The sequence below is a fragment of the Myxocyprinus asiaticus genome, chromosome 34, assembly GCF_019703515.2.
Source record: "Myxocyprinus asiaticus isolate MX2 ecotype Aquarium Trade chromosome 34, UBuf_Myxa_2, whole genome shotgun sequence".
NCBI classification, from domain to species: domain Eukaryota; kingdom Metazoa; phylum Chordata; class Actinopteri; order Cypriniformes; family Catostomidae; genus Myxocyprinus; species Myxocyprinus asiaticus.
This window is the reverse complement of record NC_059377.1, coordinates 40,441,286-40,456,982: the sequence shown is the minus strand read 5'-3', so window position 1 is coordinate 40,456,982 and position 15,697 is coordinate 40,441,286. Positions and strand designations below refer to the sequence as shown.

At 39.6% G+C, this 15,697-nt stretch overlaps 2 protein-coding genes across 2 annotated transcripts in view; one reads left to right on the top strand and one right to left on the bottom strand.

Moving 5' to 3' along the window:
- LOC127425541 (ribosome biogenesis protein bop1) overlaps positions 1-7,009 on the bottom strand; it is a 118,967-nt gene extending 111,958 nt beyond the window's left edge. The window contains exons 1-2 of the mRNA XM_051671649.1: positions 6,905-7,009; positions 5,848-6,099 (exon numbers count right to left, since the gene is read on the bottom strand). Coding sequence (XP_051527609.1) covers positions 5,848-6,099; positions 6,905-6,958 — 306 coding nt within the window. The 5' untranslated portion in view covers positions 6,959-7,009. The remainder of the gene's footprint in view (positions 1-5,847; positions 6,100-6,904) is intronic.
- A 341-nt stretch (positions 7,010-7,350) lies between these two features.
- Positions 7,351-14,319, top strand: LOC127425548 (uncharacterized). Its single transcript, XM_051671664.1, has 4 exons — positions 7,351-7,709; positions 9,429-9,537; positions 9,909-10,045; positions 13,737-14,319. The coding sequence occupies exons 1-4, from the start codon at positions 7,581-7,583 to the stop codon at positions 14,130-14,132; spliced, it is 771 nt and encodes a 256-aa protein (XP_051527624.1). The 5' UTR covers positions 7,351-7,580; the 3' UTR covers positions 14,133-14,319.
- Positions 14,320-15,697: the final 1,378 nt, after the last annotated feature.

Here is a 15,697-nt window from a genome sequence, read left to right as displayed (position 1 = left end):
CCCGTCCAAGTGCCAAAAGCCGGGTGTCAATCGCACAGCGTGCCCCGTGTTGGATGCATCGGTGGTCACCTCTTTCCATCTGAAAACCTGACCCACCATAAAACCCTGCCGATAAAGGTTTGGAGCTGTCCATGGTGCTAGAGCAGCCAGACAAAGGCGAGTGACGGAGCCGCGCATACGTCCCCGACACCAGGCGTGATGCGGTGCGTGGTGTTTGAGCCAGCAATGGAGAGGTCTCACGTGTAAAAGACCTAACAGTAACGGCCGCCATAAAACCCAGCATTTTCTGAAAAGACTACAGTGGAAATGCTTTCCCCAGTTTGAACTGAGACAGACACTGATGAATGGCCAGAACATGCTCGCTCGTGAGGTGGGGACACGTGCTCATGGAGTTGAGTCGAACCCCCAAAAAGGAGATTTGTTGGCTGGGAGCAAGTGAGGGGCGGGCGTCACGTCGACACATTGAGAACGTGGGGGGGCCAGAGACAATCTAAAGGGGAGGACTTTGAATTGATATGTTGTTCCCTCTAATATGAATCTCAAGAACAGCTCTGAACAATCTCTGTCGCGTCTTTTGCAAGGAGATTGTGAATTTCTGCATGTAATGCAGGCACGTCCCGTGACGGAACCATCAAGACAAAACGCTGCTGAAGCGAGGCGGTCTGCATGCGAATTGGATCGAATACCCATATTCGATCATTTTTAGCACCCAATCTACACTAAGTACACTAAGGTATGGCTTATGAGCGTGCAAACATGAAAGAATTGTATGTGATCATTATGAACGGAACCCAAAGAGGGCTCAATTCATGTCGCAGATGCAGATAGGCCAGAGGCCACCGTCTTTCTGCGTTTTGATGAGAAAATAACGACTGTGACATTCTCTCCGTGCACCGTACGGGGAACGACCCCATTGCGTCCCTCACAAGGAGATTTACTACCTCGCAGCGCAGAATGGGCGTGTCCTGCGTTGAGGATAGAACGCTGTTGAAGCGAGGCAGCCGTGTTGCGAACCAGAATGTATAACTGCACACTACCAGGTCTCAGTAACCTGCGTATGAACTTCAGGGAAGAACAACACTGCTTTCCGAACCACGGTCTTTTGACGGCAGATGGTGTGCAGGAATTATTCATTCAAGACTAGAATTTTCTGGCTTGACAGGAGGAAACCACTCAAGGCTGAGCTACTCAACCGCCAGCGCAATGACGCAGAGTAACTCGTATCAATGCGTGTGCACACTCCTCACCCTCCCTGGGGGGAGGGGCTGCAACATCCTCCATGGACCATTCTCCCATGTCCGAAACTGAAAAGGACACGGCATCATTATCACCGTCAGACCCACCGAATACGACAACACCGTGCTCATTCATAGAGGGCCATAATTCGCCACATGCGTACTGCACTGGTGAGCACACTGCATGGGAAGATCGAGGAGCTTGTAGGGATTGCGCTGGCGCGAGATCTCCTCGGATTCTTCTATCAATACCTCGCAGCCCCACCGTGCTTCCTCATGTGGTCCCTTGAGACTTGACAAAGAGGAAGCGGTTGGGAGGGCGTGGGTGGCAGAATCGTCCCTCAGAACGAGAGTGACCCTACAGTGGAGCGTCTTGAGAATCATGTCCTCACAGTGAGGGCAGTCTGTCCCCATGAGCGCTACTTTGGCATGGGTGCGGCTCAGGCAGTGAATGCAGCTCTCATGATGGTCTGACAGAGCAATGTGTCGCTCACAGGAACACTTGCTATACAACATCTTTAAAAAGACGCATACACACAAGCGGCTTTTTATATCAGTGTTTTATGACACTTGGACGGAATATTACATATATATATATATATATATCTCAAAGGATACAGCTACTGCCAGAATGCTGCGGGAAGCAGGAAGATGTCTCGCTGAGGCGAAGAACCCGATGCCGGCGGCGAGTCGGAGAAATTCTTCACCGGAACACTAGAGGGGGCGGGTGTATGACACTGCAGACACTGAAAGTCAGGCGAAGAAAGTCCAAATGTGTCTGCAAGGAAATATCGTCCGCTGAAAGATGTCCTTCGATGGCAAAGAGAGGGCTGTTCAAGACGAGATGATAGTCGTAGTCAAGGCGAGACGATGTCGGTCTTGAAGGAAGAAAATTCTGAAGAAATGGTGATAGAGCGCCCGCTTACACAGGGCAAATGTGCACCTAAAAGGGCGGGGCTCAAACACCATTGCCAATCATAAGATTGGACAGTCCAGTGCTGCTGAAGAAATCTGTGTCACGCATAGTGTGTGCTTTTCGATCTGCAACACTGACAACTAAAGTATACTTTGGCCTTTAAGGTGCATCCTGGGTTAATGAAGGTTTTTTACTTTTAAAACATAATGAAAGTAATTATGCTACATCATAACTTTGTATGGAGAGTAGCATGCAATTTACTTTTGCATTAAAAATTTCCATTTCTCACCGTCAGTCCATTGCATGAGAGAGAGAGAGAGAGAGAGAGTGAGATCTCTCATCTAATTGAAGTAAGAAAATTGCACTGAAGCCAAAGACAAGTTTGGTTTAAAGGAAAATTGACACACTTGGTTTAAATTGTGTTCTTGTATTTTTATTTGTTAAAATGGCAGACAACATCTGGAATCATCAGTTTTTAAAAATCATTAATGACGGACATATTTTCATACACAATATCTACACTCTCCCAAACTCCCTGGAATTCCTTCACGAACCCCCATTTGGGAAACCCTGATTTGAAGAGACAGCTCACCCATAAATGAAAATTCTGCCATTGTTTACTCAAACATGAGTTTCTTTCTGCTGCAGAACACAAACGAAGACGTTCGGCAGAACGTAACCTCAGTCACCATTCTTTCATTGTATCTTTTTTTATTCCATACAATGAAACGAGCACTGTAAAAAATGTTTAATTTTAACAGCAAAAGACTGTAAAAATGCTTCTGTAAAAAAACTTAAATTGATTGAGTTACCTTAAAATATACAGTAAATTTTTTTATGTATTTAAAAAGATAACACGTAGTTTTCTGGTAAAATTATGTAAAAATTACATTTTTTAGATGTAAAAAGTATGATTTTCCCATATAATTAATGGTTCAAATTCATATGTTTAACAAGAGACTACATGTACTTTTTACGGTAAATTATTGTTAAAATTACGGTAAAAAAACAATAATCGGGCATTCCCAGAATTCCCTGCGTAACCCCTCATATTTCATTATATTTTATGGGAATAGTTGTTTTTTCTTAATATCAGTTACGTACATTGGGGTGTTCTGTTTTATATTTGATGTAGTTTAGTTAATGTTTATTGCATAATTTTAATTTCACGTTACCCTGATGGTGTTTAGTGTTTGTATGAGTGACACTGAGCACTGTCTCTACATGTTTATTGGTCAGTGCTCCTGGAAGAGCCACTATTGATGAACTTCATGTCATACTGCAGTGATTAACAACATTAACTACGTTTCCATCCAAGGATTTTTTGCGGAAAAAGTTTTAGCGCATCAAAATAAAACTTTTTAGCAAATTATCGCTAAAATTTCACCAGTGTCGACATAATATTTTTCCGTTTAGCTCTAGCGCATAAACTCTATGTCGATACATCAAATGTCACGAAAAACTGGTTTGGAAACACTGTGTCACATGACAAAATTGACCCCAATCGTTAGCCTGTGTTAATCATGACGACAAGGTATACATCCTTGAAAGCCAATTTATTGTACATGATTATGGATTGATCTGAACGGCATAAAGATCCAATCACTGCAAACATGACACTTCCAGGAGTGCCAACACAAATATCTCGTTTCAAGACATGCACATTCAACAAGTGCAAGGAGAACAAATTAATGGCCACTCTTTGCGATTAATTTAATCACGGTAGACATCCGTTTATTTATTAAAGTTGCTTTTATACACCATTCAAAATAATAGACGGCAGTCATGGAGTTAGCCCACAATACAAAAAACATATAATTTCTATGCACAAAGAGGTTTTAAATTATAAATAAATACATAATACTAGGAGAAAAGCTTCAGTGTGCTTTTTTGGAACACTACCAGCCCAATTCTATGAAATTATTGTTTAGCTTACTTTTGAAAAAATGCGGGCAAAATTCCCTGTATTAAATTAAATAAAATTACCAAAAAGAAAAACGCATTAAATTAAAAAAATAAATTACCAAACGAAAAAAAAAAAATATTTTTAGATAACCTATGCCTTTTCTTTACACAAACTTAAACTAGCTTTACCCTGTTCTGTAGATGAATAAAGTCAGCTGAATTACATTTTCTACACTTCAAGAATATAAACTATCGGAACTATTTGTCCAATGCGGAGTTCACTTTCAGAAAACGAACTTTTGAACATTTTAAAACTTTTAAATATTTTAAATCTAACCCTCTTTACCTCGGATCACATTTGCTGAGCTTCTTCATAAAATGTAAATTACATTTTGACACTAAAATTAATTTTAGATGACAATCAAGTTCAGCTGGTCGTTAAAAGTTGCTGGACAAATATGCGGGACATAATGCAGTTGGTGATGCTTTAGATTAGATGATTGTTCAAAATAACCTATTGAATATCAGGAATGTATCATATATGTAAACCCTGATATTACACCGCATAACTGTTTTCTTTAATAGCTGTGCACACAGCATATACACATCGCTGGATGGTCTTTATACTAAGACCGAAAGTTTCCCCCACTACTTGGTGCAGGTTGCCAGCTTGAACAGTGTCATGACGATTCGCTTTCGGGTCGGAACCGGTGGTAACCTGCGATAGGTGCAACATCAGGACCAATATTACAGTCCTATCAGAAGGGCAACAGCTCCCTTTTGATTGCAATTCCTCGTCTTCTGATTGCATTTATTTGTGAAATTAAAACAAAAGCTTGCTAATTTCAGTGAATTGTCTCAGTACTCTCCCCATTTTACTAAAATTAGGGACATCTGGGAGGCGAATTAGTGATAAACACACATTTCTGAATGGAAACGGCTTCAGGGCAGATTTCTTTTGCGCTAAACCAGAACTTATGCAACAAAGTGTTTTTTTAGGCATGACGTCATCACGCACACCATTTTATCGATAAAAGACAATTTGAATGAAAACAGGCAGAAGACGGCAAATTTCGCAAAATGTTTTACGCATTTTCACTTTGTCGATAACAAAATAGCACGAAAAGTGGATGGAAACTAGGCTATTATAAAGTGAAAAGCAGATTTTTAGAGTTTTAGAAGGTTAACGTATTAAGCTTATAATTTAATAATATAAACAACGGTAGCTCACCGTAAAATACACAGTAAAAACAACAGTTTTAAACTAAAATGTACAGGTTCTATAAAGTTGTTTACATTTTTACTGTATTTTTTTTACATAAGTATTCTGGCAGCCACAGCTGCTATTTTTTGTAAAAACAAAAGTTTTTTTTTTTTACAGTGCAAGTAAATGGTGACTGAGGCTATCATTCTGCTATCTCCTTTTGTCTTTCCACAAAAGTAAGAAAGTTGCACAGGTTGGGAACAACATGTGGGTGAATAAATGATTTTTTCACTACTGGAGGAACTATCCCTTTAGCAATTTTATGTAAAACCTATTTGATCAAATAAAATTGTAATGTGTATATATTACTAATTTAATGTGGCATTATCAGCCATTAAAATACCCTTATCGGTCAAACGCTAGCCCTGAATCAGAGTCATTATTAATTCCTGATTGCAAATGTGATTTATGATCAATCCGAATCGAGAGAACTTTTATCTCAGCATGACCAAAAAAGCTGAAATTACAGGACATAATAAACACAACATTTGCAATGCCAACACCAGATAAAGTTGCATTTACAGTACCTTAGGTTTACTGACATCTTTGTCAGACAGCTGAACATCTCCACTGACTTTCTTCTTGTTTTCTACATCAGAGCTCTCTTCTTCAGAGCCATCCTCTTCTTCTTCATCCTCCTCCTCATCTTCATCACTGTCACTACCTGATTCTTCAAGTCCAGAGAAGACGCTCTCCTCACTATCCGACAGATCAGCCTCATCTGCATCATTGTCATCTAGATGAGCATCTTTACTGCTGTCCTTATCAAAGATGGGCAGCTGAAGGGAATGTGACATTGACTTTAGTATGAGCTTGAGAGCATCAGCAAACAAGTTAAAACATCCACTGACAGCAAGGGTGTAGATTTGGCTTGAACATTGGGGGGTTGCAGCGTGAAGCATCTACTTGTTTCCATTAATCATGGTATAAATATTGGGGGGATGTACCTACTTGTTTTGGTTATTAAGGGGGTTACCTCCCCCCATCCCCCCTGGAATCAACGCCCCTGACTGACAGTGATGTCAAAGGAGGTTTATTTGTAATTGTAAATGACTACCTTTATAGCCTATTAGGAATACTATAACTACCACACTGAAATCTTCTGTATCTATCTGTCTGTACTGCATCTCAGCTCATTTACTGTATTGCACATTGTTTTATATATAGCACATTTTACTGTATTACATAGTTTATAGTGTAAATGTATGTTTTAGTGTATTTAGTATTGTACTGAATATACATTTCACATGAGAAAAGTAGATAGATACAAAAAAGTCCATAGAAAATATGCATAAATAAATAGATAGACAGTGTACACTACAAACATTAGACAAAATACAGTGTATATACAAACTCAATAAGAGCGTAGCAGGCTTTGTAAAGACAAGAGTCTCTGTTAACACTTATTAAATCTGTAATAAAAGGTGATTTGATCTAATGAGTTATGAGGCGATATTTTATCAAGTCAAAAGACTGCAAATCAACCCCACACTACATAAACACACGTGTTACCATCGTATAACACACTGTTTTTGTCAACGACTGTCTGAACGCTTCGAATTGACGTAACATATATTTCCATACCTTTTCGTCTTCATTCTCCTCGATATTTCTCTTTTTGCTCTTTAATTTACTCATCGTGCCGTTCTGCGCCGGACGCGTGCTGAAACTGCGACCATGTGCGTTTGAATCGCGTCAGAGGTCAGGGGTCACACCTCGACGCGTTCGCGTTAATTTAATTTATTTTTTATCCTAAACATTTTTAAATTGCACTGTTTGGAATTTAATCAGAATTTAATTTGGTTAAAATGAAAATATTTTCGATTTATGTGCCTTTTATTTTAACTGCGTATGGGTCGGTTAAATTTCAATGGTGACCGCGTTCACCTTTAAAACCTCTAAATCTTCTAAAATAATAATTATAAGTGCATTTAAACACATTAAAATGGAATATACGTGCTTTTATTGAATGTGTTTGGTTTTTTATCCCGTTTTAATTTGTGTGAATATTTCAAAAGAGCCGTCACGGGAACGTCATCAGAGCGCGACGCCCCACTGCGCTGCTTGTTTTCTGGATTTATAGGAAATTTCCACTCGATCAACATGATCAAAACACTCAGTCAGATGTATTTAATCTGTTATATCTCTCTTTAAACAGGATCCGAATGGTCAGGGGGAATAAACAGAGTTATAGTTGTACAGTGGCGTGGTGAGTGTGAGAGTTTAACTGTCATCGGATATTGTCGATAAGTCATCTGTGATGGAGTATCACAGTGTCGGACCCGGAGGGGTGATGGTCACCGGTAATAATAATGTACCTGCGTTTCTCACCAAACTCTGGATGATGGTGGAAGATCCGGACACGGACCCGTTAATCTGTTGGAGTCATGTGAGTTCAGAGTCTGAGTTTAAAGTTGTTTAAGTGTGTGTGTGTGTGTGTGTGTGTGTGTGTGTGTGTGTGTGTGTGTGTGTGTGTGAGTGAGTGAGTGAGTGAGTGAGTGAGTGAGTGAGTGAGTGTGTGTGAGTGAGTGAGAGAGAGTGTGTGTGTGAAACATTTACAGATTTGCTTTATAATTAGTTAGATTAATTTGTGCTGTTAAGGCCTTGACTAATGTGTCCCTAAATAAACCCTGATCTAAAAGTGGAAGGCCCTGAATCTTGATCTTGTAGTATTGTAGAGCTCCAACACAGTAGATCTGTTTTGATCTAAAGAGCCTCATCATGACTTTTCAGAAGATAAACATATACACTCACCGGCCACTTTATTAGGTACACCTGTACACCTACCTAGTCATGTGATTATCTAATCAGCCAATCCTGTGGCTGCAGTGCATAAAATCAGGCAGATACGGGTCAGGAGCTTCCGTTAATGTTCACATCAACCATCAGAATGGGGAAAAATGTGATCTCAGTGATTTCAACGGTGGCATGATTGTTGGTGCCAGATGGACTGGTTTGAGTATTTCTGTAACTGCTGATCTCTTGGGATTTTCATACATAACAGTCTCTTGAGTGTAAAGAGAATGGTGCGAAAAACAATAAACATCCAGCGAGTGGCGGTTCTGTGGGCGAAAATGGCTTGTTAATGATAGAAGTCCGAGGAGAATGGCCAGACTGGTCCAAGCTAACAGGAAGGTGAGTGTTACCCAAATAACCACACGCGTTACGGAAGTGCTAAGCAGAAAAGCGTTTCTGAACATACAACACGTTGAACATTGAGGCGGATGGGCTACAGCAGCAGAAGACCCCTCCGGGAACTGCAGTGGGCACAGACTCACCAAAACTGGACAGTAGATGATTGGAAAAACATCGCCTGGTGTGACAAATCTGGATTTCTGTTGAGGTACACAAATGGAAGGCCCACTGCAGCCTCAGTTTTCTGTTCTTGGATGACAGAAGTGGAACCCAACATGGTCTTCTGCTGTTGTAGCCCATCCGTGTACTAGTCTGCTCATTACAATTGTACAGAGTGGTTATCTGAGTTACCATAGCCTTTCTGTCAGCTCGAACCAGTTTGGCCATTCTCCGTTGACCTCTCTCATCAACAAGGCATTTTCGCCCACAGAACTGCTGCTCACTGGATGTTTATTGTTTTTGGTACTATTCTGAGTAAATTCTAGAGATTGTTGTGTGAAAATCCCAGGAGATCAGCAGTTACGGAAATACTCAAACCAGCCCATCTGGCACCAACAATCATGCCACCGTCGAAATCACTGAGATCACATTTTTCCCCATTCTGATGGTTGATGTGAACATTAAATGAAGCTCCTAACCAGTATCTGCTTTATTTTATGCACTGCTGCCACACGATTGGCTGATTAGATAATCGCATGAATAAGTAGATGTACAGGTGTACCTAATAAAGTGGCTGGTGAGTGTATTTATCCTTGCCTGCATATTAATTATATATTTAATTCTAAAAAAAATGAAGGGTGTGTTTACAACAGGATTCATTGGAACCGAATATGCTGATTATAAATGCAATAAATGTACATATATTCTGATTATATTAAACTATAATCTCAATTGGGCTTAATACTAGTTTGCATTGATGTGTTTGTTTACTAAACTCTTCCTGTCTTCGGGATTATTTCTGGTTTGTTTACAGAATGGCAACAGCTTCCATGTGTTCGACCAGGGCAGATTTTCCAAAGAGGTTCTTCCGAAATACTTCAAGCACAATAACATGGCCAGTTTCGTTCGACAGCTAAATACGTGTAAGTATAAGGACAGAATCAGTCTCGTTTTAATCATCTGCACATTTGGTATAATTGAATGACCACCCCAGATGATGTCATGAAGGTAAATCTGATGTATGTTGTACATTCTGGATAATGTCTCTAATACATGTTCAGATTGATGTAAACTCACTTAGCCTTTTGGTATAATCAACATGGGAGTTTTTGATATTGTTTTGTCCAATAACCTGAAACTTTGGATGCAGATTGTATCTTTCTGTATTAGCTGTTGTATTGTCTGTATATATAAAACTCACAAACTTGAAGGCAGGGAGCAGTTAACATTATGAAATCTATTAACACTGTACTTATATACACATATAACATATATTTATATATCCCTCTCATAGATGGTTTCCGTAAAGTTGTCTACATCGAGCAGGGTGGACAGGTGAAACGGGAGAAAGACAACACGGAATTCCAGCATCTGTATTTCGTCCGTGGACAGGAGAACCTGCTGGAGAATATTAAAAGGAAGGTCACAACAGTAAGTGGAAACAGTCACGTCTCGTTTGCCTAGAAATAACATCTGCCCATTTTAACCAAATTGCCCGGTTGCTAGGGAGGGTAGAGTCACATGGGGTAACCTCCTCGTGGTCGCTATAATGTGGTTCGTTCTCGGTGGGGCACGTGGTGAGTTGAGCGCAGATGCCGCGGTGGATGGCGTGAAGCCTCCACATGCGCTATGTCTCCGTGGCAACGCGCTCAACAAGCCACGTGATAAGATGCGCGGGTTGATGGTCTCAGACGCGGAGGCAACTGAGATTCATCCTCTGCCACCCGGATTGAGGCGAATCACTACGCCACCACAAGGACTTAAAAGCACACTGGGAATTGGGCATTCCAAATTGTGTGATAAAGGGGAAAAATCCCCCCCCCCCCAAAAAAAAACAGTATGACCACAAGACGTAAACAATATGTGTGTTAACATTATTTTAGTGTGATCAAATAGCTTACTAATAGGTCTGTTGCGATTATTAAGTAATCGTCTGATCATGGTTATTTGAGACTGATTTGCGATTATTGTGCACTTCAAATTCCAATCACATTTTAATGTCCAAATAGGGGAATTTTAAGCGAATATACAGTATATAAGTTTAAAGGTGCAGTATGTATCAATTTTCATGTAATATTTGCCTTGTTTTGCCAATGTGTGAACGGCTTGTAACACAACTTAAAAAAATTAGCCCTTCCCAGACTTCCTAGGTTGCCTATTAAAGCCTGTAGACTGATTTTCATGTGAAGGGAGCGGGTCGCTTTTGCCGGGAAAATCCAAAGGATGTGACATTTATGCGCGCTCCTGAGAGCCTTGCCTCCGAGAGTAGCTTCTCTTCCGCTATTCAACAGCATCAACAGACTGTCTGCAACACTAGGTAACGTTATCTTAGAGATGCAATCCTGCAAATGTCCGGCTCCCAGCGCAACACTGACTCCTACACAAACTCAGAGTAAGCCAAAAAAAATCATTTATCTACTGAATCCCGTCTGGCTAAGCCGGAACGTGATTGACCGAAAACTAGAGTGAACATCGGCAGGGTATTTGATTCCTGGAGGGACCTTCGTTCGGTTTTGGGGATCGAAACCCGACCCTGAATTGGCGTTCTTCTTATTGGACAGGTAAGCTTACATAACTGCAAAGCATGTGAAATATAGTGCCATAAGGATCGTTCTGGTAATTTTAGCTAAACTACAATAACACATGAAATGAATGCTAGACAATGTTCAAGATAATGCAAAAAGCTCCATTCATTAGTGTAACGTAACTTGGTTATACAGAAAATATATACAATCTATTATTATAAAACAATAGCACATCGATATATCAAAATGACAGTTGTGATGAAATCACATCAATACTGAACTGTGTCAACATATTTATAATGTACAGTCTATTTTATAAACAGCTACTGTTATCATCCACCAAATTGAGCTAACAGCTATTGATAAAGCTGGCTAGCTATCTAACGCTGACATAGGCTATCGTATAAATGCAGTCAATGTATCATGCAAAGAAAAGTGTCAGAGCTATATCCACACTTTGTTTTAGCCCTGTTCCAGCACTGGTGAGTCAAATATAATATACATTCTCAAAGTTTGTAGTAAAACAATCATAACTGTGTAATTTTAATTATGCTACCTCATCTGTCAGCATGATGCCGGTGAATCATGTTCAGTCTCTTTGTACGTTACGTCATTGTTTTGGTCCCTATGGAGTGTGTGCACGAGCACGAGCAACAGGTAGCTGGCTGCAGTTCATTAAACGGCCACAGGTGTCATTAATAACAAGGGTTTCTGAATCTTACATACTGCACCTTTAAGACCCATTTATACTTCTGTGTCGATCCTACGCCGTAGCCTGACGTGCACCTCTCCAAAAATTGTCTTAACAAACTGCAACCTCTTTTTGTCCTTTGGGTCATTTTTTTGACCATTTTGAAAACCTTTAAAAATGCATAAATTCTTGATCAATTAGTGTAGATGATTTAGTGTACTACGGCACTAAAGACCCCTTCTAATGAAAATCTGTTTTATTGTGGTCCCAAAGTGTATAATGACAGGGAAAAAATTGCTATATTCGGAATATTAATGGAGTAACATAATTTTTTAATGAATGAATACAATTTTAGTACATGCTTATCCTGCAAATTAATCTCTATTGCCTTTTCCAGCAGTCAATATGGACCCACTTTGCATGTCCATTCCAACAAATCCGTTCCTTCCCACTAATGTCAAACCATTTTTTAGCAGTGTTACAGGAGTTTTGGAAGGTGCCATAGTAGATATTTCTGCCATTTAATGTTTTTGGAGAAAACTATTTGAAATAGGTCTTTTACTTTTGGGGGGCCTTTAGCCCTGTTGTACCCTATCATCTAAAATCACATTAGCAAATTTACTAACATATTTCTTGTTCAAAACTGTAAAAAATACTGTGTGAGTGTGTGAGAGAGAGAGAGTGTGTGTGTGTGTGTGTGTGTGTACGGAAGTATATGTGTGTGAGCGTGAGTGAGTGTGTATGGACGTATATGTGTGTATGGACATACGTGTGAGAGTGAGTGTGTGTGTGTGTGTGTGTGTGTGTGTGTGTGTGTGTGTGGACGTATATGTGTGTACGGACGTACGTGTGTACGTGTGTGTGTGTGTGTGTGTAAAAAAAAAATGCAATATGTAGGAAAGATGCAGTACCCAGTGGAGCAGGTGGGGGAGCTAGAGAACAGTATGGGGCTAGGGGCTACATTTGAGAAAATGGTAAAAGTTTTTAGGTCAAATTTGATTCATAAATGTACAAAAAACTGTACTATTGTATAGGTATATTGTACTATTGTAACTATTTTAGCTGTTTAACATCCATAAAGTCATAAGATGAAAGATCACAACTGGTTCTTCCCATACGAGTCCAATTTGACCCATTAAGACAGTGGAAGGAACAAATTGTTTTTAAATTGTGATTTCTCTTAAACAATTATAAACACGGGCCTGGGTAGCTCAGTGAGTATTGTTGCTGACTATCACCCCTGGAGTCGCGAGTTCGAATCCAGTGTGTGTTGAGTGACTCCAGCCAGGTCTCCTAAACAACCAAATTGGCCTGGTTGCTAGGGAGGGTAGAGTCACATGGGGTAACCTCCTCGTGGCTGCTGTAATGTGGTTCTCGCTCTCAGTGGGGCGCGTGGTGAGTTGTGTGTGGATGCCGCGGAGAATAGCGTGAAGCCTCCGCAAGCGCTAGGTGACAGTCTCCGTGGTAACACACACAACAGGCCACATGATAAGATGCGCAGTTTGATGGTCTCAGACGTGGAGGCAACTGAGATTCGCCCTCCGCCACCCGGATTGAGGCGAGTCACTACGCCACCACGAAGACTTAGAGTGCATTGGGAATTGGGCATTCCAAATTGGGGAGAAAAAGAGAAGGAAATTGAAGAAAAAAAACAAAACAATTATATACAAAAATAAACGTTCTTTTTCATTTTATTTGAATTTTGATGGTCTTGACAGTCACAACATTTGGTTCCAGTACAAAATACTATGCGGTATTTATAACCTATTCTTTACCTGTCCCTGGTCAAAAATAACACAAAGACAATAGGAGGTATTTATGATGTATCGTCTATATGCACATGAATTATTTCACGTAAGAGTATTTTCAGGTTACCAACGTTTTGCAACTTTCTTCTCATTTCCAGGGTGGAAATGAGTCCTACAGCACAACGGTTGTCGAGATGCCAACAGAAGAAATACCATCTCCATGCTCACCTGTTTTCTCTTCCTCTGAGCCAAGTACATCAGGCAGTGAGGGGAAGCAACCAACAACACCTCTGCATTCTCCTCTACTCACTAGTGCAAGAGTGCCACAGAAGAGAAAGAGGAGAGGACAAGATAAACGTCTTTCCGAGCAGCTTATACTCCTGGAGGCCCGTTGCTTGAAGAGCCAGCAGAAACTTCTAAAAGACGGTGATGAATACACTAGATTTGGTGAAACTGTTGCAGACTTGTTGCGGAGGCTGCCAGAGCAACATCGATCACAGGCCATGTTCGATGTCCACAAGCTGTTGTTTGAGAGGCAGCAGCAGCACAAGTGAACATGATTGTCTTTTGTTATTTAGTTTTTTCATGTTGTTTCCTTTTGTATGATAGTTCTCTCCTTTTAACTTTTAAATTCTTATTTGCAATTTCTTATGTAAAGCATAATATTATTATTCAACTTTACTTTATTCAATTATTTCTCTTAGTTCACCTTGTGACTTGCCCGCAAATAAATGAAACAAAATAACATTTGATGTCTGCTTATTTATTAGATGAGCCAGTGAAGCATTTTAGATTGTAATTTATTTCTCTCCTTATCTCTGCACATGCATCAAGCACTAGGAAGTGTAATCGAGCTTGAAATCTTGATTGTGCATAGAGACAGCGGTAGTAAGATTTATAGAGTAAAAGGAGTTTTATTGTGGTCTGTCGCTTCAGAAGACGTGTATTGAACCACTTGAGTCGTATGGATTATTTTCATGCTGCCTTTATGTGCTTTTTTATTAGCTTCAAAGTTTAGTCACCATTCACTTGCATCGTATGGACCTACAGAGCTGAGATATTCTTCTAAAAATCTTCATTTGTGTTCTGCAGAAGAAATAAAGTCATACACATCTGGGATGGCATGAGGGTGAGTAAATGATGAGATAATTTTCATTTTTGGGTGAACTATCCCTTTAATCATTAAAAAGGGCAAGAACATAAAGAGAAATTTAAAAACAAAATAGAGAGCAAAATTAATAAAGTCCCATATGAAGTTATTGTTCAACCAAACTTCAATCAACAGAACTTTTAACTGTAATCAAGCCGCAATAAATCAGAGACTCTTATTTTGAAATGACGGAGCCTCCGGTACAATGCTCTGTTTATGCAGGCTATCTACAAAAATAATGGAAAATTCCACATTCAACACAAGTTAAGCTCAATTGACAACATTTGTGGTGTAATGTTGATTTCCACAACAAATAATTTCAACTCTCCTTTAAAAAAAAAAAAGCAAAAATCCAGGTTACAGTGAGACATTTACAATGGAAGTCAATGGGGCCAATTTTTGGAGTGTTTAAAGGCAGAAATGTGTTGCTTATAATTTAATAAAAGCACTTACATTAATTCTTCTGTTAAAACGTGTGTACTATTTGAGCTGTAAAGTTGTTTAAATCGTAGTTTTACAGTTGTTTTAGGGTTTACAGCATCATCATGGCAACAAAGTTGTAAAATTGGATATAACTTTGCACAGAAAATGCTAGCAAGCGATTTATCACACTAAAATCATATAATCATGCATATTGTTTACATCTTGTTGCTATACTCTTGAAACAGTATTTTAACATTTTCGGACTGGCCCCATTCACTTCCATTATGCCTCATTGTAACCCAGATTTTTTGCTTTTATTAAAGAGAAAAGGAGGGATGAGTCAAAATAAAAATAATTGCATTCAACATGATGCCACAAATGCTGTCGATTGAGCTTAACTTGTGTTGAACGAGGAATATTCCTTTTATAGCAGTTTTGTATACCGTATATACGAGGTTTCATGAGAAATATGGTCGCTGGAGACGAGGCACGTTTCTATAAAGTCCCTCGCTTCAATTTAGAACACTTGATTATCTAATCAAAATA